Genomic DNA, 24,029 nt, shown 5'->3' on the forward strand with positions numbered 1-24,029 from the left:
CCGGTCCAGATAGGGCCGCAACTGGCGCACCAGGCGAACCTGGGCAAAAGCCCCCCTAGTCATGGCCACTATATGATCCTCCAAAGTGAGTCGTGAATCTAGGAGGACTCCCAAGTTGCGAGCCCTATCCACAGGGGGTAAAAGCTCACCCCCCATAGAAAGAGATGGAACATCCCAGGTGTCCCGGGAAGCCGGAATGTACAGCCACTCAGTCTTGTCAGGGTTGAGTTGAAGTCTGTTCCTCCCCATCCAGACCCGAACCGCCTCCAGGCAACGGGACATCACAGCGAGGGCATCACTGGGGTGGTTTGGGGTCGAAATAAAAAGTTGGGTATCATCAGCATATTGATGATACCCAACTCCAAAACCACGAATGATCTCACCCAGCGGTTTCATATAGATGTTGAACAGGAGAGGCGAGAGGACCGACCCCTGAGGAACTCCACAAGCGAGAGTCCTAGGGGTCGACCTCTGCCCCCCTGCCAACACCGACTGCGAGCGTCCCCGGAGATAGGAGGAGAACCACTGAAAAACCGTGCCTCCCACTCCCAGTCCCCTGAGACGCCGCAGCAGGATACCATGGTCGATGGTATCGAAAGCCGCCGAGAGGTCTAATAGGACTAGGACAGAGGAATATCCCCTATCCCGAGCCCTCCAGAGATCATTCACCAGAGCGACCAATGCCGTCTCCGTGCTGTGCCCGGGCCTGAAACCCGATTGGTAAGGGTCCAGATAATCCGCTTCATCCAGGACCAGAGGGAGCTGATGCGCCACCACACTCTCAACAACCTTCGCAAGAAAGCGAAGGTTGGAGACTGGACGAAAGTTGTTCAATACAGCTGGGTCCAAGGCAGGCTTCTTGAGGAGAGGTCTCACCACCGCCTCCTTCAAGACGGTGGGGAAATAACCCTCGCTCAAAGAAGCAGATATAACCGCCTGGAGCCAGCCTCGTGTCCTCTCCCTAGCTGCATAAACCAGCCAAGAAGGGCACGGATCCAATAAACATGTGGTGGAACTCAGCTTCCCCATAATCCTGTCCATTATGCAACTTTGGCATTTATGTAATGCAATAGACCGTAGGTGTCAAACTCGCTGTGTCACGTGACATGTTGTGACTTTTTTCACATTGCTGGAGCTAGGGTGGGCACAGCCTCCGTATGATGCCACCAGCTCACGAGTTGGCAGTCGTCCAGCATGGCAATGACAATTACACTGCAAGAAGTGTAATTCAAAACATATAACAGGGATTAGGTGTCTGATCTCTTCAGTAGATGTGTAACATTTACGTTTTTTGCAGACATTTACTATTTTCTCACTTGCTCCTATATGTGGTAGGTTTCTGTCTTTGGCTTTGGTGCAGACAGCAATGGGAATTGGCATCACTACTGGGAAGAAAACCGTCATGCAGGAGCCTTTCGCAAGTCTGGAGTACACGATGGACCTTTCGAGCTACAACTCATTGAAAGGCTGGCAATTGAAGGCAAATTGGCATTCTATAAATAGTTCACAATTTAAGATTTTTTAAATTCTCTCTGTTCTGGTTTCAAAGAAAAGAAAAAATAGAACACAAGAAGAGGAGACATTTCAGTTTGTTTAATGCACTAAATATTAAAAACATGAGTAACATGGTCCTGCTTTTCTGAATTTATGTATTTTAGAACAACAGAGACTATAAACACTATTTGTTACTAGCTTCAGATTTTGCTTCTTTCTCTGAGTATGAAACCAGACAGAACCATTCAGATTTGCTAGCTGTGTTTTTGACAGCAGAAGAAATTGGAGCACCAAAAGTAGCATCCAAAGAAACATATTTCTGATTATTTTCATAACAGGTGTTTGAATGTGAAATATATCTTTGAATTGATCATTCATTTTGTGTTTCTCCTTCCCTCCATCACAATTTATAAATCAAGTTCTCAGTAAATTATCCAGATTTTTAATATTATTTTAATATTATTTGAAAATTATTATTTGAATATTATTTGAAAATGATTGCTGGAGGTATGTTTATTAAACTTATATACTACCCATCTTATTGTTTAGAGTGATTCTAGATTTATACTATAACAGCCATTATTTAGGAATATCCAATACAATAATTGGCTTCTCTACATTAAGCTTCATCAATTCTAGACCCAATATCAAAACACCTAAGGAATATTAGCAATAATGAGAAAATTCACATTATTTCTTTGATTTTTTTATTTAAAACTTTATTTAAACAATGGTAAGCCAAGTAGCCAATTAATTGTTTCATAGTTTTCTATGACAGATCAATTTTTGTTGGCATGACCATTTCTGTGCGCTCCCACAGAGAGGGCCTCCTCAGGGTGCCACCGGTCAGAGAATGCTGGCTGGTGACCCCCAGGGGGAGAGCATTCTCGGTGGGTGCGCCAATCCTTTGGAACTGCTTGCCAGCCGAAATCCGGATGGCCCCCGACCTTCGCTCCTTCCGGCGGGATCTAAAAACCTATCTATTCCAGCAAGCCGGCCTGGCCTGATAGATTTGGGGTTTTATTTGTTTTATTGTTGCTTTATTGTATACTTACTTTGCTCTGTACACCGCCCTGAGTCCTCCGGGAGAAGGGCGGTATATAAAACAAATAAATAAATAAAAAAAATATTGCATGATAGCCTTTTCCTCTGTAAAGTAAAACTGAAATGCAGGATAAATCTATTTCACTAGGCAAAAACACATTATTATCTAAATACTTTTATGCTGCTCCAATTAGAGAATGAGTAAATAAATAAAGGGTCAGATTGGCACTGAACCCTACTTAATTGACCCCTGCTCTTCTCTCCAACTGCTCTGATGGGTTTTAAGCAGAGAACCTCCCTCTCCACACAACATTTAACCTAATTCCCAAAACCTGGAAAATCCTGACCTGCTCCATTTGTATTATTCTTCAACTCATTATGACTCTCATCACTTCACAAAATGTCAGTGCGGTTCCTAGCCACTGATAGATTATCCATCCCAAATATCACTCAGTGCTTCACTTTAGCCACTGCTGCTCTCAAAAAGAATAACATATAAATGATGTGATCAGTAAAACAGCAAAAATTCAGTTACATGGTTGTAGACATTTAAATTAATGTCATGAAGAGTAAAGTGCCATAGTGGTGCAGTTGATATATACTCCCAAGATGGAGTAGAAACCAGTGAGGAAACTATTTGTACATTAGGTTCCAAAACATTTGGCCTAGAGTAGGCATAAATTCAATAGGTCATCATTTTCACAACCATAAATAATCGCCTTACCTGATCAATCATCACAATGATTAATGAACAGGATACTTCCATCAGCTGGACAGTGAGATGAAGAATGAGATACTGCTAATACATATATGAGGCATTGGGAAAAGGGTTGTGAGACAAGAACCAGTAATTTCCGACTGTATTGCAAAATATTCTAATCAACTTTAGAAAATGAATAACCAAAGATGAAGATCATGTGACCTATTGCAGAGTGTGGTTAGAATTAAAATATTACATACCAATGAAGAGGGGAAAATGGCTGCCATAAGCAATATTTTTGGATATAACAACTCTTGATACTATATAAGCAAGCTTTAAAAAAGTAAATTATCACATCACTTTAGTAAAACTTTTTCCTGAGAATTTATTCCAACCACACATTTTACAGTATCACTAAATACAAATTAAATTAGAAATAACTAGTTTTAGATATATACAAGTTCTTGCAGTCTATATTCTGGATGATACTTTTGTTTTGGAATATAGAAATTGGAATATATGCCAACAGATTAAGGTGAATATTAAAACAGAATTGTTTTAACAGCCACAAACATTGGTTTAAATTTAATCCCTGTTTTACTTGTCCCAGGACTGGCATGTCAGTCTCTTCTCAAAGTTCCAATTATCTTCACTTGGCACATTCATACTGGACATTGATGTTAGGGTAATTTTTCATTTCTTCAAGTCTTTTAGGAAGCATTGGAGAATCTAATCTATGTAGTTTTTCCAAGTTCAATTTTCTTCTGAATGGCTCGAGCTGAATGATAGATCAAAGAATCAATGAGTCCTGCAACTGAAAGGAGAAAAATGAGGGTCAGTTTAATTAGCCCATATGGAAAGGAAAGAAAACAACAACAATGGCAATAATGCCACAAAATAAAAAGAAGCCCCCTGGCATTCTTTCCAAATTCTACTCTTATGGTATAATACAGGGGTCTTCAAACTTGGCCCTTTTATGACTTGTGGACTTCAACTCCCAAATTCCTCAGCCAGCTTTGCTGGCTGAGGAATTCTGGAAGTTGAAGTCCACAAGTCATAAAAGGGCCAAGTTTGAAGACCCCTGGTATAATACATTTGTAACCATGTCAATTTAATCTGGTTGAATCAATCAGGAGTTATACATTTTCAAAAGCTGTGTAGTAAGTAGAAACCACAAATATTACTCATTACTAATAGCAACTGTCAAATTTTCCCTATTTCTCATTTTATTTTCAATGATAATGGCAATTCTGCCAACGTAAATGATAGAACTGATTTGAAAATGCTCTGAAAGTATGATGTATTGATCAAAACATTTACAAACTAATTTCCAGATTCAAAATGAACAGGAAAACTATTTAAATTTCTGGAACACAAAAATCCAGTTACCTGTAAACACTCCTCCAATAATGGCACAGACGCCTGTGAGAAAATGTGTAAAGGACCTGGATTTGGAAAAAACATTAATATGAATTTACATTCTGAAGGCAAAAATGGAAACCGGTAAGATAATTGTTTTATTAAAGCCATTTCATGAATTACATTTATGATTACATTTATACTCAGACAAAAGTCAGATACTTTCAGCTTGGATCTGTTGATTTCAGAATATCTTCCAGAAACCACACTTATTATCAATCTCTACGTATCATACATTTCACATAAAACATGGCTTCTACAGACACGTTAAATGAAATTTCATCTGGGGAAAAATTAGCTGGTTTTTTGCTTCACACTCAGACTCATGTTGAGAATCTCTCACCTGTGCTTCTCCGTTAATTTCACCATCATGGGAGAAAGCTCATATAGTACAAACACACCAGGTAGGCCTTGATCTCCAATTAGTCCATTAGCTATTTTTTCATGCCTTGTTACTGAAAATTGATTTGTCCTCACCATCTACAAAAATGTTGAAATAGTTGATTAGTGTTAGGCACCATCCAAACTGAAGAAAAAAAAAGAAAAATGCAGCTAATTGTGTATGGCTTTGTGTATTCTTCAGGTAGGAGCATTGTTAAGTACATGTCACTCATTTCTCTTTTAGGTATGCCAGGAGACTTGTAACCATAGTAAAAGTGACCTGCAATCCAACAATCTCCTTTCAAGAATATCTGTGATCCATATTTTGGAAGATCCTAGGCCCACTATTCATGGCTTAATAACAAAATAGAATTGTTTAGTAGAATTGCTCGCAATTTTCTATCTGGTATTTATGAATGCTATCTCTTCATTCCCCATTAAATATAGCAGATTACTTCCCCACAGAAAGGACCCTGCTGAAAATTTGAATTCTCCTTCATCCTGTAACCTTTCCACCTGCATTTCTCACAGCAGATTTGTGGGATATATAAAAGGAAGCGAAAATAATACAGGTAGTCCTTGAGTTACAACCATAATTTTTGTTGCTAAATGGGACATGAGTTTTGCCCCATTTTTCAACGTTTCTTGCCACAGTTGTTAAGTGAATCACCTCAGTTATTAAGTAAGTAACACAGTTGTTAAGAGAATCTGGCTTCCCCATTGTCTTTGCTTGTCAGAAACTCACAAAAACTCACATGACACTGGGACACTACAACCATCATAAATAAAAACCAGTTGTCTTAATTTTGATCACATGACTACACAACTACTACAATGGTTGTAAGTGTGAAAAATGTTCATAAGTCACTTTTTTTCCATGCCATTGTAACTTTGAATGGTCACTAATGAACTGCTAGAAAACGAGGACTACCTGTAACAAAATCTGAATAAAAGACTGTTTTAATGTTGAATTTAACCAAATTTAAAGAAATTACTTAAAACTATTTAAGGAAAAGACAATATTCAGCTCTTACCTCACCATCAACTTTCATGTACACAGTGGGGACTACTTTTACAAAATATTGGAACATCATCGAAGCTAAAAGCCAAAATAAAGTCATAATGGGTATGGGTGAAACAGAATTGTGTTTTTAACCTAGTACAAATACTGTATGATGTGGAATGACTCTGCTGGATTGTTTTGGATTAAATGTAGTTCAGCAGAAAAAAAAATCACTTTGGTTGTTCCAACTTCAAGCTGAAATAAAATTGGAAGAAGTCCCAGAGTGATTTTATCGCATATATATTGTTAGCCACCCCATCACCTTTCCTTCCCCAGCCACGAGAGTTGCCATCATGCACATGCCACTGCAAAGAAATCCCTCACTGCCAGGGATGTCCACATACATTATTGGCAAAGAAAACCAAGAGTGACTTTTCCCCTTTTTCCTCCTCAAATCATTTCTAACTGGAAAATGCATTCTGGGCACTGTATTTGGAACAAAACACCTCCATTGTTCCATTCAAGGACTCAAACAATTGAAACATTTTTCTGTGGGGTGGAGCACCAGCTCCCTCATGCACAGAATAGCTCATGCCAAGTGTAAGTAACCAAAATTGACTGAGTAGAACTCAACCAGTAATTTGGTAGGCATTAATAGAGTTGGGCATGAAATCCACCAGGATCTTATCTTCCCATTCTCTTCGGACTGCTTGTGAAACTCTACTCAATATCAAAAAAGACTATCACACAAAACGTATTGCATTGCTGTCTTAGGGGGAAAATGCAAATTTTTCTGCAGAATTAAGTATTAACATAAATCCTAATTATTGTGTGTGAGTATCTATGTAGCCACCTTCTTTCTGCATGTTTTAAGACTTCTCATTTAATAATCCTGGAATTATCTATAGTCTCCTACCCAAGTATTGGATCGGGTATGACCTTGCATAGCTTTTCTCACAGAAGCCAAGATTTGTAGGTGCTGCCACCTACTGTGGACATCTAAAAACTTGGGATGTGCAAAACAGTGTGGTTAATTGCTGGAACATTCTTTGTTCTGCAGAACATTGTTTTTCCCATAAAATGCATAGATCTCAAAGTGTTTTTCAGAATAGGAAGTGGCTTGTAATTTCACACAACTACCAAAAAGTTAAAAGCTGGATTTGTACAGAAAACCTCAAGAAATGTTAAAACTTCAAGAATCTTAAAACAATGACTTAGGATTCAGCAAGAATTTGAAATAGATTAGCACCAGCCATTTTAGGGGTGAAGTTTTATGAATTTCAGCAAGCTCTCAATCATTAAGTTATTTTTATTATTATAACTTGGATCTGCAATTAATAAAACTAAGATGACATATGAAGAGAGTAAAGTGAGAGGTTGAGGCTAGGAGTCCTTCCTTAAAGTAATCAATAAGATTAACAACTCCTATCTTTGGAAGGCCTTTTTGTTGCTCTCCCCTTCACACAAATTGAAAAGGTTAGAAGAAATTAAAAGGTGATACTGTAAAGAAGACCGTGCAATTAGGGAATATCTATTAACACCTAACTCTATCCACACTGCTAATGAAAACATGTAGAAAAAAGAGAGGATATGGTTCCATTAGACATATATTCCTTATTCTGAATTTAAAAAAGGGAGGGAAAGTTGCATTTTTATGGTTCTGCTGAAAAGTTACCAAACTCCAATTTATAATTAAAATGATTAGTTTAGCTAAGGCAACAAACGGTAAACAAATGTTGTGCTGGTTGTCACCTTCATTTACCAGTTTAGATTGAAAGGCTGCTTCAAACCAATACCTTGATGAGCTGTGACAACTGTTCCATCAAGTGGGTTCACAAGGCCTGGATAATCCTTCCCAAATGAAAGATGCCTGATAAAATGTGTTATGTTTATCTGAAACAAGCAAACAAAGTCCCCAAATATCAAGGAGTTGAAGAAATAGCACAGATGGAACAGGCTGGAGGCCATTCACAGTGCAGGCACCATTTTATATGATGGATGAAATATGACTCTTGTTATTCATCAGTTCCCATCTAGTGCCTAGGCACACTCATGTATTTCACAGGCTTCCCTCTTTGTGGAATGGAACAACAAGTGTTTAGCACCTGTGCCAGTTTATGCCAGGTCAGAACTGCTAATATTGTTTCCTTCTGTGTTCCTCCGTGTACGTTACCCAAGGGAAGAAGCAGTGCAGCTGTCCCCAGGCAATTATACATCTGTACTCCCTCCTGGGAACAGCAGCCAGGATAGGTTGTTTGTGCTCAGTGATCTACGTCCTCTATCAAAGAGGACAACAATTCTAGCAAATGGGGAGAGGGATTTTTTTAAAGCATGATTTATAATGAATGCATTGTATAATGAACTCTACAATAATTTTTAAATAGAACAATTTCATTACTCCTACAGTTATAATGTTGTTAATATATGACAAATTATCTACATGTAGATCTCCTATCCCTTTCAATGTAAGCAGAAAGGTCAAATACAAGTTCTCTTAGGGAACTTACATTGTCAAGTCCATAACTTTGAAGATCATGAACTGCAAAAGACAGACAACATATAAAGTTACTGGAGCAAGCCTTTTTGTATGAGACAATTATGCATTTTAAAAAAAACCAAAAACTAAAAGTTGATTTTTTTTAGAATTAGCATTTCTAAGTAAAGATCATGATACACTTTTAAGCTGAAATAGTTTAAATAAATAACTTAAATAATTTAAATAACTAAAATAAATAGCTCCTCAGTCGTAAACACACACATAATTTTTTTTTAAATCTGCCATTATGGCCCTAAGCTGTCTTCTCCTCAGCAATTTCACAATCTTTTAACTGTTACTCTTTTTACTGATGCCTAAACTCATTCAGGATAAATTAAAAAGAAAAAAAAACATCCACAAAATATCCCAACTTGGTTGTAATTATTCTGTAAATTACTGATTTCAGAAAGCAGACACTTTATTTAAGCAGGATCTACCAAACACATAAACATTCCTCTTTAATATCAAGGGCCTTAAAGAAATATAACGAAATATTTAGATATAAATTGTTTAAACATTCCATTTAGCAACTAAACTCATGAAACATTACTGTAGCACAAACTCTTAAGGATTTGATCAAGGCAACGTAAAAGAATGTGTCAGATCCAACTAAGCAGGAAGATGAAATGCAAAGGTAATATCTAACTGGAGCTACGTTTGGAAAATCTTAAATGACGTTTTATTTTCAAAATGATTGTTTCTCATATTATGCAGTAGCAAACATAAATATGGTGTATATATGCAGAGGGCATGACAGAACCCTACCATTTTATAGCAGGAAGTTCTATCCATGGTTAGTTGAAAATAATACACAGCTCCGTGCAAAGTATAAGGTACTTTGTATTTTTAAAATATATTTTTAAAATGTGTGCAAAACTGGTGTCAATGATCTATAAAATAGAATGCACCTAAAAAAGGAAACATTCGATTTCATGACTGGGCAAAACAACCCCATTCAGAATGCTCCACTGGAACATTTCAAGTTGCCTTTTTTTTCATTGTGCTATCAAGTTGTGGCTGTAAATTAGGTCTCTAGGATATTGATATCTTTACTGTTCAGAATTTCAGTACATTCCTTCCATCTTTCATCTTCTTCAGCGTATCAGTTTGAGGTTGAAAGCTTCCTTGATTTTATTTCAGAGTTCTGGTTCCCTGTCAATGAGGTTCAGGACCTCAAAGCGATTCCTGGTGTTCTCCTTGAAAACAGGGGGTATGTGCTCAAGATCAAATTTTGGAAACTGTTTTGACTTTAGTCTTCTGGTTTAGCTCGTGTGCACATCCTGACTTAGAACTTGCACACGAGCAGTTCTTGATCTGTTGCAAAGCTTCCAGCCGCACCTTTGCCGCTAAAACTGAGTTCTGCCACTTCTTTGTATCAATATGATGTCATGAAGAAATCACTGAGGTGGCAAAAACTGAAAAGTGGTTCTGCTGCTTCACTTCTGTTCCTGAGAATATCTGGCTAGCTACTATTTCCAACACTGGCATTCCTGTCTCTAAGTACAACACATCTTGCTTGCATTCGATTTTGGATTGAATTTGACTATGAAACTGATCAACCCCTCCTTCTGCATCAACGGCTGCAGCATAAACTTGCCTACCATATTAAAGGGCTCTTTGCAAAATCTAATTGATACTATTTAGATACGGAATGCATTCTACCCAAGGATGATCTTTGCTACATTATTCCTGATTTGGAAGCAAAATGGACAGCATTTAATTAATTAATAAAATCATCTGGCTGAAGGTGTCCAATTTCAGTCCATACAATTCACTAATCTTTGAGCTGTCAGAGTAATCAATTTACTTCAGCTTCCACTATATTGAGTTTTCCCATGGCTTCCCCTTTTCCACTGTAATTTTCCCTTTGTTGCTTTAGATGTTCTTTTCCTGCATAGCAGCAACAGCAACTAGCTATCCTGAGGGCTTTACTTTAATTGTATCATAAACGCCAAATGGCAAAAATAACTCAGCTCTTCCTCTGTAGCATGCCATCTAACCTGAGGATGAATCATCATTCAGCACTGAACTGCCAATCATTTTAAAGCTTAAAATGTTCTGAGGGTTGGAGGCACAAAAAACTCCAATGAAGTAATTGATGGGCATTACTTGTACTAAGATCCCTGTTGTCGGCTCATGACAAAAAACCTTTCTCTTTCCCATAGCAAAAAGAAGGAAACGCTCTCATGTGGTTTTCTGTACATATCTTTCTGATGCTAGTGGTCTGGAAGGGTGAAGTAATCATCACCGGGTCCTTGCTTCTTGGGAGAGATGGGACGCTCTCCCTCTTCCACCACAAAAGAAAAATATAAAAAGCAGCAGATTGATGCTTTACAATAACTACCACCACCAAGAGTACAAATTAACATCACCACCATCATCGCTATTGGACTATTTAACCACCAGACCACTTCCTTTTAAATAAACAACTTCATTGCACAGCAGCTTCAAAAGAAAAAAAGGAAGAAAAGCACTATTGTATTCCGATAAAAAAGCTAACAGAACCTGCATCTAAGTTTAGATGCTAACGTTTAATGTCAGAGTGTAAGTTTAGTCAGCAAGGTACTAAAACATGCACAAACAAATCAGCCCAATTTCAATTTTAAATGCACTATAAAAACTCAAAACCTACAAAAAACATAACAGCCAAACCCTACCAAGCCAATCATACCAACATAAAATTTAAAATACTTGTTTCATTTGTAAAGATTTGATTAGATATTGAGAGTTACGTTTATGGGACAAACCTGCCAATTCTATGAGTGATAGGCTTCAATTACTTCTGATATATAAGTTTTATAAAAATTCCAATTTATTTCTCTTGGAAAATAATTCATTGTGAGGAGTTGACAAATGATAACATTGATACTTCTACAAAGGGGTTGCTCCTCTGTCCTGGTCCTATTAGATCTCTCAGCGGCTTTTGATACCATCGACCATGGTATCCTACTGCGGCGTCTCAGGGGGTTGGGAGTGGGAGGCACCGTTTTACGGTGGTTCTTCTCCTATCTCCTGGGCTGTTCGCAGTCGGTGTTGACGGGAGGGCAGAGATCCGCCCCAAGGCCTCTCATTTGTGGAGTTCCTCAGGGGTCGGTTCTCTCGCCCCTCCTGTTCAACATCTATATGAAGCCGCTGGGTGAGATCATTCGTGGTTTCGGGGTGGGGTATCATCAGTATGCTGATGATACCCAACTTTTTCTTTCCACCCCGAACCAACCCAGCGATGCCCTCGCCGTGATGTCTCGGTGCCTGGAGGCGGTCCAGGTCTGGATGGGGAGAAACAGGCTTCGTCTCAATCCCGCCAAGACTGAGTGGCTGTGCATATCGGCATCTCGGGTCAACCAGACTATTCCATCTCTAACGATGGGGGGTGAGGTGTTACCCCCCGTTGATAGGGCTCGCAACTTGGGCGTCCTCCTGGATTCACGACTCAATTTTGAAGACCATATAGGAGCCGTGACCAGGGGGGCTTTTGCCCAGGTTCGCCTGGTGCGCCAGTTGCGACCCTATCTGGGCCGAGATGCCCTACGCACAGTCACTCATGCGCTCGTGACCTCCCGTTTAGACTACTGCAACGCTCTCTACATGGGGCTGCCCTTGAAGACCACTCGGAGGCTTCAGCTGGTGCAGAATGCGGCCGCACGAGTTGTGATGGGGGTTTCCCGATACTCCCATGTAACACCTCTACTCCGCGAGCTGCATTGGCTTCCGGTTGCCCTCCGGGTGAGATTCAAGGTGCTGGTGATGACCTATAAAGCCCTGAATGGCTTGGGTCCGGGATATCTGAGGGAACACCTGCTGCCGGCATCAAGTTCCCTTCGTCCAGTGCGCTCCCACAGGGAGGGTCTTCTCAGGGTGCCACTGGTAAGAGATTGCCGGCGGGTAACACCCAGGGATAGGGCCTTCTCAGTGGGGGCGCCTGCCCTTTGGAACCAGCTGCCAGTGGAGCTGAGGACTGCCCCCGACCTTCGTTCATTCCGCCGGGGCCTGAAGACCTGGCTCTTCGAGCTCTCTGGCCCAGGCTGAGGATTAATCTTATTTTAACTGGGGTTTTATTTAGACAGGGACACATATAATTTCTTTTAAAATTTGTTTTTAACTTTTGTATTTTGGTTTTTTAATCACCCTGTAAACCGCCCTGAGTCCTTCGGGAAAGGGCGGTATATAAATGTAATAAAATAAATAAAATAAATAAAGTTTACCTTAAACCATTGTTTACTATAAATCCTGTCTTCTTCTTCAAAACCATATTTGCTAACTTTGCAATGGTGTTAAGTCTGGTCTTTATATATACTCTACAAAAAGTTTGAAGGGGACCTTACTACTTTACATATATACAGCTTCTATAAGAAAATTTGTGTGATTCAATGGATTAGAAAGGATAAATAGCAGTACATACTCTAAATGTTCAGGGAATTTTTTTTTTAAGAACAGAATTATCATCAAAACAATCTCAATATTTTAATGGAACATCATAGCCATATAATGCCCATTCCCAGATTCTTGAACCAAAATATCATCCTCAGTTTGGTCAAATCCTTAAGTATCATCAAGCTTTAACAGGAGAAATTAGTCCCCTTCATTATAGACAGTACAGAATTAGCAAATAAAATAAATCAACAAGACTTTAATTTCATCAGCATGCATGCATATTTCCAAATGTTTGAACATTACCTAATTCAGTTAGGACTGCATGTAACAGATAATAAATAATAAATTTACAGAGGTGGTATCCTACTCAGGGTACTTTGACTTAATTATTTTTAGAGAATAAATTCTTAGAAGACAAATAAAGAACCAAATACTTTTCACAAAGACTTTGTACCTTTTGCAGGCAATTGAAATTAACAATGTCAAACATCAGAAAAATGAATAAAGTACTGCCAAAGAGACTTTCCACACAGGAATGAAAAACTGTAATGAAGAGTAGCCAGCCCAGAATTTGACTTAATTTTCAAGAAATTATTATACAGTTTTTTCATAGATATCAAGTAAATTTGCAAGCTTTGTGCAGAAGCCAAAGCCCTTCTTCCTCTTGAAGAAGATTAGCTTATTTATTCAGTTTTAGCTCACGATCCAACCAATAAGATTTACAGATTCATGTAGAACATCTCAAGTGCCACATACAAAAAGGAAATAACACATTATATTCATAGTAGAGTGCATGCCGCAGCTGCAATAAAATTGCAGAGCATATGAAGATCTTTAAAATCACAAACCTAATGTTTGTTGCTTTAAATTACACATGAATTTTTCAGTCTTAAATATCCAACATTTATTTGATCTAAAGTGTACTGAATATGTCTTGTATGCTGACATTTTATTTTTATATGCTGAAAACATACTTTATTAAATCAGTCCTGCAAAAGGAAACAGATGGTCATATCATCTGAATGCCTTTGAACTTGTACTTATAGCATTCCCTATACAGAAGGGAATAATGATAAGAAATTATTGTGTGTGTGTGTGTGTGTGTGTGTGTGTGTGTGTGTGTGTGTGTGTGAGAGAGAGAGAGAGAGAGAGAGAGAGAGAGAGAGAGAGAGAGAGAGAGAGATCCTTGCATACTACAACTTTCTTATTCTCATGAAAACAGTACTTTTGAAATGTTTCCTCTTGCTAGTTCTTCTACACTCCAGGAATGATGTATTAGTTATAGTGCTAGAGTTCATCACAACTACAGTGTAGTAATTGGACTGATAATATATAAACACCATCAACCAATCAATGTATCCTAAAATTTAAGGGAGGAGGCGGGGAAAGTTTATAAGATATTCAGTGCAAGTGTTACTTTACCATGAACATGAGACTGTTGAAAGCTTTTTCCTGGTGCAAAGTGAAAATTGCCAGCTACCTGTAAAAGAAATCCAATCTCATTCAATGATCTAGTTTTCTATACCAAACAGCATCAGCTTTGAAAAGTGTGTCCTTTTAAATTAAGAAAATCCCTCTTATTTGGGTATTTAAAAGGAGCACACATACCTTTGCCTGAAATGGAATCTGAACAGATGCTTCTAACATTTCAAATAAAGCTACATATAAATCCATTTTGTTTTCATTTGTAAACAACAGCTAAATTCAATTTTAGAAAGAATATTCTGGGCCTTTCAATATATCAGTCAAAATATAGAGCCCTTATATAAGAATGAGCACTCCATCCTTATTTTAAATGCAAATTGTTTACTGAACTACACACTGAAAAGAGGCACTGCCTCAAACATATGCCTAACTACATTTAAACTCAATAGGTAAAGGTAAAGGTTCCCCCGCACATGCGTGCTAGTCGTTTCCGACTCTAGGGGCCGGTGCTCATCTCTGTTTCAAAGCCGAAGAGCCAGCGCTTGTCCGAGGATGTCTCCGTGGTCATGTGGCCAGCATGACTAGACGCCAAAGGCGCACGGAACGCTGTTACCTTCCCACCGTAGTGGTCCCTATTTTTCTACTTGCATTTTTACGTGCTTTCGAACTGCTAGGTTGGCAGAAGCTGGGACGAGTAACAGGCGCTCACTCTGCTACGCGGTACTCGGGATTCGACCCGCCAAACTGCCGATCTTCAGATCGACAAGCTCAGCATCCTAACCCACTGAGCCACCGCGTCCCTACTTAAACTCAATACTATTCTTATTAAAGGAATTAGAGCACATACTCAGAAACAATCCATTCACTGAATAGTAAACAATTATTTCATAGTCAGAGTCTGAATAGCTAAAGATGTGTGAGGTTCTGTCAAAGTCACTTGATTGTTAATGAATCTGGCTTGACTGCTTGTCAGAAGGTGGCAAAAACTGATCACACACCCTGGGACACAGTAACAGTCATATATATGACCAGTTGCTATGCATCTGAATTTTGATCACATGACCATGGGGATGCTGCAACGGTTGTAAGTGTGAAAAATGGTCATAAATCACTTTTTTAAATGCTGTTGTAACTTTGAATGGTCACTAAATGAACTATTACTGAATTTCTACTTAGCATGATCAAACGTTCATACTGGGTGAAATGCCAATGCAGAACAATGATAAAAATTGTCATACTCACTTTATTGACCTCTAAAAATCCATATACTTTGCATCCCTCATTTTTCTGCTCCTGCATTTTCTGGCTAAATCCTTCTCTCTTGCACTGTTCTATAGTATCTGGATTCTTGAAGGCCCACCCTCGTCGCCTGTATGCTTCCCTCACATCATCACAATTATTGCAGCACCTGCCAAAAAATCCCATACATAAACACATTAATTAGAAATAGAAAAAAAATAATCATAGTTTGCTGCTATAACATACAGCAGCATTACAAAGCCTGAAAATTATGATTATAAGGGATTTTTTTTTCCAAAAAGCTAATAGTCCTGTATGAACTGAAAGCAGTATTAGATAGTCTGCTAGATATCTGTCATGGCATTTCCAAAGCATATGAAAACTGGGAGACAGGGAAAGTTAAGACAGCCATCACAGTAGTACAGGTAGTCCTCACCTTACAACCACAATTGAGCCCAACATTTCTGTGGTTAAGCAAGACATTTGTTAAGTGAGCTTTACCCCATTTTATGATCTTTCTTGCCACAGTTGTTAAGTGATCACTGCAGTTGTTAAGTTAATACCATGGTTGTTAAGTGAATCTGACTTCCCTACTGACTTTGCTTGTCTCAAAATGGGATCACATGACCCCGGGACACTGCAACTGTCATAAATACGAACCAGTTGTCAAGCATCTGGATTTTGATCATGTGATGATGGAGATGCTGCAATGGTCGTAAATGTGAAAACAGTTGTAAGTCATTTTTTTCAGCGATGTAACTTTGAATGGTCAATAAATGAATTGTTGTAAGTCGAGGACTACCTGTACTTGGGTAATGATCGGAGACAGAAAACCTGACATCAATACACAACTGTTTTCTAAACGGGGTTATAGAAGCAAATATGTGCTGAAATAGCTTATGGTGCAGAGCCTTTTGATTGATGGGCCTGAGAATCCAATTAAATATTATAGGAAGAGTCTCATGACAAAGAGCTTGGGATAGTTTGGATTTCTTGATTATTCCTGGCTCAGTAGAAAGCATTTCAAAGGGCTAACATACTATGCTGATTGTCTTAGGAGCAATATAGCTTAGAATCCTATGGCAAGCGCTCCTACAGAAAGGATAGATTCTTTTTCTTCTTGAGATGAAGAATTAAACAGAATTATTTTATGCTCCCAGAAATGCAGCAGACTTCACATCTGCAAACTTATAGGAACAGGGGATATCAGACCATATTTGAGAGACAACACAAGCATAGTAACTGTTGCAGTTAACAATGTGTGTATACTTCAAATACCTGGATGTAACCATGCTAAGAAAATAATGCAATAAAATACTTCCACCCAACAGCTTTGTTTCAGACAAAACTATTATTGCACAGTTTGCAATCCTATCTGCCTTGGGACCTTATAAGAGTTTACCCTGGAGTGAAAAGAAAGGTTCAATCCAAACCCAAATTAAGTGGCTGAAACTTCCACTAATTCAGATTCAATCTGTCTGCTATTACTTGAGAAACATTTCCTACCCTCTATTAACAATGAAAAGCCCAGTAAACTCATATGATGTCCTAGGCAAGAAAACATATCAGCTAAACTACAGACAACCACAAGCTTAATCCTTCTTAGTAAGTTCAGAAAATGATATAGCTATGCAGCTCCCTCCCAAAACCATTTTCTTGCTTCCCAGTCATAGTAAGAAAAGTAAAACCTACTTGATATCCTCAGATTCTGCTCCGTAACAGCTTTCACAGCGTTCAGGATCTAATGAATTTGGGTCAAAGTATAGTTCCTCTTCTTTTCCTAACTCTGAAATAAAGACATAAAACCTGTAAAAGTAATGTATGACTAAGCATATCAGTGTAGAGCATGCTCAAACATCACTAATACTGGTCCATGTCTATTAGTTGTACCGAATATCTGGCCACAATAGAAACTTATGCCAGCCAGTCACTTTTATACCCTTAAAATCAGATGTCACAAAACTAAACCCAGTGTTACCATCTCATCTGCAATACTGCTCCCACACTGGAACAGTATATCTATTCTACCATGTCTTTCTGCTTCTGGAGTCACATGCTTGCCATCTTTATCCAAGCGCTGTTTGAAGAGATTATGCTCAACATCTAATTGTTGCTCTCCAGCCACATCCATTGCATCAATGCTCAAATCTGTAAGTAACAAACACAGACAGTTCAAAACCAATTTCTTGGGAGACAATTATAATATACAACATATCCATTAGGCCATTAATGAGAACACTGAAATTTTCTTGAAAACTATAGCAATTAGAAGATGGGGTAATTAAAAATCAATGTAGATCCATAATCACACTAGATAAGATCTAAGGGGAAAATCCTGAATCAATACTAATACATGAGAATTGCTGAAAATCAAGAAAGGATGCATGCCGCAGGTTAAAGAACATTTAGATATATCTATTATTTATGTCTTAACCCTTAAGAGTAGTACTTCCTTTTACCACTTCAATATTACTCCCTTGTAATCGGCACCCATCTTAAGAGAATCACAGAATTGGATGGGACCTTGGAGGTCTTCTAGTCCAACCCCCTTCTCAGACTGGAAAACCTGTATCATTTCAGACAAATGGCCATCCAATCTCTTCTTAAAAACTTCCAGTGTTGGAGCAACCACAACTTCTGGGGGCAAGTTATTCTACTGATTAATTGTTCTAATTGTCAGGAAATTTCTTCTTATTTCTAGGTTGGTTCTCTTCTTGATTAGTTTTCATCCATTCCATTCCATCCATTGTTCTGCTGCCTTTGGGTGCTTTGGAAAATAGATTGACCCCTTCTTTGTGGCAGGCCCTTAGATATTGGAACACTGCTATCATGTCAACCCTAGTCCTTCTTTTCGTTAAACTAGACATATCCAATTACTGCAAATATTCTTCATATGTTTTACCCTCCATATGTTTTAGCTAAATCAGCTTTGTTGCTTTTCTCTGCACTTTTCTAGAGTCTTAATATAATATCGTTTTTAACATGGTGACCAAAACTGGATGCAAGTGTGGTATAATAACAAGGCATTATAAAGTAGTACTAGCACTTCATGTGATCTTGGTTTTATCTCTCTGTTAATGCAGCCTTGGACTGCACTGGCTTTTAAGTAAAATCTTACTTTTAAGAATTTATTTTTAATTTTAGGTAAAATCTTACTTTACTTTGCAGAGATTCCAGACCCTTGTTCTTAAGATTAATTAAAATATTATAAAATACTATGTGAAGACAAGGAGTGTCCATTTTCCCATCATTTCATTTAACTAAAAAGTAAAATTCAATACCGTTTACTCACAGGCACATGGCATATGTGGAAAAGCAATGTCTATATTTATCCGTAGCTTATCTCCCCTTGATTTATCAACATATAATTCTGGGTGAATCTAAAGATAAAAAAAAAACAAGCAAAAAATCAAGACCCAAGCTACTTATAGGATCACTTATTCCCATACATTTTTACTGCCCTCTTAAATCAATGGGACACAATGGGATATGTTTCACATCAAGCACTAATTCAGATTTCTCCATGACAGGCCCAAAATTAGTGAACAAATTACCACCAGAGTTAAAGCAAGCTCCTGCTTTATTTCAATTTAGAAGCAGACTCAAAATATGGTTGATTTTTTGAGAAGTTTTAACGCTACCATTTAATGTTATATTTTATTTTTGTTTTTAAAACAGCTTTTGCTGCACCTTGCAAACTGTTCAAGGAGTAACTGGCTCACATATTTTCCACATAAATGCATAACTTATTAGAACATATTAGCCATATGATTTTTTAAATCTGTTGGTTATCACCCAAATTTTATTCCTTATACTGGTTGTTTCTGCTTTTTTCTCTTCCTTCTATCTTCTTTTGAATGCCTGTTTCTTTCAGCAGTTTTTTTCCTTGAAAATAATAATTTTGAAAAAGAATACAAGTAGGCCTTGGGTTATGCTTGGCAATGGAGACCAAGATTGTCATTGCTTAGCATGGTATCACGACTGCTTTGTTTAGTGATGACAATCCCAGCAGTCCCACCTTTATGGTCTCCCACCTTATTTACTAGGGTAATTTTAAGCTAGACTCCATGAGAATTTGGTGAAGATGAGATCCAAGAGATTTCTGACATTTTCTATTATATTAAAAATGAGTAAAAATGAGTAAATACATTCCATTCAAAAACTCATCAGGAGGTTTTTTGTTTTTTGTTTTTAAATTTGCTTGCTTTCAAGCATCCTGTATTCAAAGAACTAAAGAGGAGTGGTTGTGTGTTTTGGAAATCTAAACCAAAGAAATATTTCCCATATTCTGGACTCCTCAGAGTTGTAGCCCAATACATCTCTAGGATAATAATGTAAGGAATTCAGCTTGAACATACTACAATATAGTGAGCAGGAGACATACAATTTGTATTGCTTCTTTCAAGACACCTGTTATAAAGAAAAGGAAAATCCTCCAGAGGCACAATAGTCATATTAAGGTAGAAGACAGGAACCTGAAGTAACATTTCCTTTTATTAGATGCGTGCAAAAGAGGCAAGCAAAAACATGCAATGGGAAAAGAATAGCAATTAATGACTTCAAACTACATTAATTTTAATAAAAATGTAAAATACAATTAGAGCAATTTCTTCAGAAACATAAAACTATGTTTTTAAATATATTATTAAACGTATACTTTCTGCTTACATGTCCTGAAAATGGCCTATAATAACAAAATTTACATTTTTATTCCACTTGCAGAATGATGTATTTGATCTACCTTTTATCTTTCTAGACATCTTGTAGGATAAATTAGCCTGGAAGACATAGCTGCTACAGATTTCACAGGACACGTAGGGAACTTTGAAACCATTTGGTAATATCTAATACAGCAGGGCTTTTCGACCAGTGGTACGGGTACCACCTGTGGTACATTGGCACCTGGCAGGTGGTATGTGACCATCCTAGAAAAGTGGTAGTTGGGGAGGGTAATGAGCTGAACCGGTGGCAGCACCGCACAAGCCTAAGCGAGAGATGGCTGGAGCTGCAGGGCTGTCAGGGGTCAGCGGAAGCGCCGGGATCAGTTCGGGGCTGTCAGGCTCAGTGGAAGCACCAGGATCAGCGCCAGGCTCCAGCTGGAGCTCGGCGCTGATCCTGGAGCTTCTGCTGAGCCCAGAAGAAGCGCCGATCAGCTGGAATGTTGCAGCATCTCCAGGGTTTTGTGATTTACATTCAGATGCTTGGCAACTGATTGATATTTATGATGGTCAGTGTCCCAGGGTCATGTGAAGTGACCAAAACCTGCTGCAACCACCCAGCCGAGGGGGGGGGAATAAAAACCAAACACCCCCCACCCCATCCCCACTGCCAATCCTCAACAGAAATGCTCACAAGAGCACTGCCAGGCGGGCAGGCAGGTGTCTTGCTCGGCTGTGGGTTGGGGGGCATTTTTTTAGTGCCACTGTAACTTCAAACAGTCACTAAGCGAACTGTTGTAAGTCGAGGACTACCTGTACTTCATCACTTTTTTCCTTTTTTTTGTCATCAAATTTTTGACACCTTGCTAGGCGACTGGTGGTACTCGGATGTTGCCATATCCTAAAAGTGGTACAATGGGTGAAAAGGTTGAAAAGCCCTGTAATACAGTATATGCTTCTAAAGAATATGTGAGAAAATTGAAGGTTTATATTCAGAAATGTATATCCTAGGACAAGAAGACTCATTTACCTCCTTTGTAAGATAGTACTGGAGCTCTGAGAAGAACAGGAAGAACATGATGAGTCCACTGATTACAGTCACTGCATATGAAGAAAGGAAAGTTACATGTTGTCATATCTTAAAACTTATTTATCATTGTATTAACATTTAAGCATAGAAGCTGTAAAGTATTTAGCTGGACAGATTAATGATCTATATATACTGTTTTTCTATAATTTCAAATAGATCTTTTCCCATTCTACAGAAATACCAGAAATGTAGTACTCTGCGAACAAAAAAAATCTATCACTGAATAAAAGCCATTTATATGTTATTGATTTTATTATAACTTTTGAGCCACTCAAAATTGTTGAGAGTTGAGCAGCATACAAGTTTAATATATTTATCTATTTATTTAAAATTAAATGGCTGTCTAGTTCACTCACAGTGATTCTGAGTTACTTACAAGGCTTACAAATTATCATCATCATCATCATCATCATCATCATCACCTCCCTAACAATTTTTGTATGTTTCATGTACTATAAACATATGGGATACCTCAGAGTCTAACAGGGGGGCCTCAGTGGGATTTCCCTGACAGGAAATGAAAATCCATACTTTTTAAGAAAATAACACTACAAGCATGTTTAGCTTGCTCAAGGAATCATGCAGGGAATCATCTGGAGGAACTGGCTAAGCCCTTTGCAATTCACCCAGTGCCTTCAGTTAAAATGCTCAGCACTGTAAAAAGACATGAAAATTTGAAGATTTCCCAGGAAACCAATCAGCCTCTATGTACTTGATGAGAGAAAGGGATTCAATACCATTTTTTTAAATTCATAGAAAAAAATGCATGCAAAAACATGTGAAAAATATATTTTGCACTCCAGCTGCATGTGGAAAAGTAACTGCCTGATGAAACTTCCTAATAATAAATTGGTAAAACAAACATGTTTGTGTTATTCAGATGCAATATGGTGCAATGCTTTTACTACACCAATAAAATAAAAAAATCAGGAGGAAAAGTCCTTTCTTAGTTTTCAAGACCTTTAACAAAGTGAAAAAATAAAATAGGTAATATTCATTTCTCTTCAATAATAAATTGTTAAATATTCATATACTAACAATCAGCCATTATTCTCACCATAATTTTTAAAAGCTAGACAATAGAATATATATTTTATGTGATTATTTATAAGAGATTATTATAATTTTTGCATGCAAATGTTCATTCTCCATGGAAGACTGATATTTTCTTCCAAGAAGGATGCAAGCTTTCTTTAAAGTCTTCCTTTCTCTTGTTTATTTTTGATCTCTACAGATTGGTGAATGTGTTCTTATCCTCAAAGAAGTCCCAAAGGACAGGGCTGAACATTGGCAGCAGCAGCAATCAACTTGCATTTTCAAAGGATGCTTAAAAAGCTTTGCATACATTTCATTTTTTCAGTTTCCAGGAAACTGCTTTAATTAAAATTTCTACTATTGTTACCTATCTATAAGCACATATTTAAAGGAGTGGTGCTGAATCCTGAGCAGTAATAAATTCAGAAACACATACCTACTGTATGTAACAAATAAATAAAAAGCTTGGACAAATACAAGTGAAAAACAAATTATAAAAAAGTACTATATAGCCAAAAAATACTCAAAAAAGAGATTATGTACTGATTCATATATATTTTTAAATATTTAATATAGTTTTGAGATGCTATATTTCAGAACATTTAAATTTTAAACAAGCAATGGAATCATCAAAAAGCATCCATTCAATATCTCTGCAAGATCAGTTCTGATTCTTTGTCTCAACTCTATATTACTTTAAAAGAGTATGGATTACTGTACTTTAAAATAAGCAATGATAAAGAAAGCCATTATAAGATAATTTGACTGCTTTTCCAGTCCTCAGTAGAAGACATATTTTCTTGGAAAAATTTACTCAGTATTAAATGACAGGACATTTGTCAAAGGCTAAAAGATCTAAGTTAAAAAAAATCTAATCTACCATATGGTTCTAGACTGGAGAAAGTACAATGAATAGATTTACTGATTCATAGGTTTACTGATTTTTTCCCCCCAAGAGAGTCAATAGTTCATTGGATTGCTAGAAAAATCCATTTAGGTTCCTTACCAGCAAGTGGTACTAAAGCAGTACCAAGCAATCACTTCATAATCCTGGCCATTCTGTACATTTTTAAAGACTAATTTGCTAAAAAAAATAAATGGAAACACTGTCTAGGCTGCATTTTCTGAAAACGATTTCCTCATACACATTCAATGCACATATAACAACATATACTGCCTTCTGAATTAATGCTGTTGCAGTCATGGAGAAAACGTCAGGTATGAAAACGTAACAGAGAAGAAAAACCAACGTTAAGTTCAGCCTCGATACTTTCCAATATGACAATTTCGCTACCGATCACCAAGCTGAGAAAGATCCAACTTCACAAACAATCCACAAGACCAAAAGACAAACAAAATGAGCCAAACTCTTTTCAGTTCACACATGAAACACCACGCTGGTCTGTCTGCATGTGCAACACTATGCCTCAACTTAAGACCGCTTTAAACTAGCAGGGATCTCTGCAAGAGCAACCCCTCGTCTTCCTCCCGACAGCAGCCCTCGGAGTCCTCGGACAGCCGGCAGCCCCTCACCGAAAGCGCCGCCACAGGTCTTAACCCGAAAATCTTCCAGCGTCTTGGGGAAGGCATCGAACCGCTTCAGCCTCCATAGCGACTCCATGATGGACACTCCC

At 37.9% G+C, this 24,029-nt stretch overlaps 2 protein-coding genes across 5 annotated transcripts in view; one reads left to right on the plus strand and one right to left on the minus strand.

Moving 5' to 3' along the window:
- LOC308665743 (CMP-N-acetylneuraminate-beta-galactosamide-alpha-2,3-sialyltransferase 2-like) overlaps positions 1–7,774 on the plus strand; it is a 21,619-nt gene extending 13,845 nt beyond the window's left edge. For 2 of the 3 annotated variants that reach the window (XM_081323918.1, XM_081323917.1), the window contains one exon: positions 1,336–2,030. In XM_081323918.1, the coding sequence (XP_081180044.1) occupies positions 1,336–1,503 (168 nt within the window). In that variant the 3' untranslated portion in view covers positions 1,504–2,030. Of the gene's footprint in view, positions 1–1,335; positions 2,031–4,572; positions 4,742–5,282 lie in introns of those variants that run through there. The other variant, XR_014025948.1, reaches the window with a different exon arrangement.
- Positions 3,607–24,029, minus strand: ERGIC3 (ERGIC and golgi 3). Of its 2 annotated transcripts, none has more exons than XM_081323916.1 (13): positions 23,929–24,029; positions 21,301–21,371; positions 18,905–18,992; positions 17,674–17,760; positions 17,305–17,398; positions 15,616–15,781; positions 14,371–14,428; positions 8,549–8,580; positions 7,838–7,934; positions 6,073–6,137; positions 5,001–5,137; positions 4,628–4,683; positions 3,607–4,052 (listed from the first exon to the last, which is right to left on the minus strand). In XM_081323916.1, exons 1-13 carry the CDS (start codon positions 24,014–24,016, stop codon positions 3,973–3,975), a joined length of 1,119 nt encoding a protein of 372 aa, XP_081180042.1. In that variant the 5' UTR covers positions 24,017–24,029; the 3' UTR covers positions 3,607–3,972. The 2 variants fall into 2 exon arrangements, with proteins under 2 accessions (XP_081180042.1, XP_081180041.1); XM_081323915.1 differs by having other exon boundaries at positions 17,641–17,760.

The sequence above is a fragment of the Vipera berus genome (genome assembly GCF_964194415.1).
Source record: "Vipera berus genome assembly, chromosome: 3".
NCBI lineage: Eukaryota > Metazoa > Chordata > Lepidosauria > Squamata > Viperidae > Vipera > Vipera berus.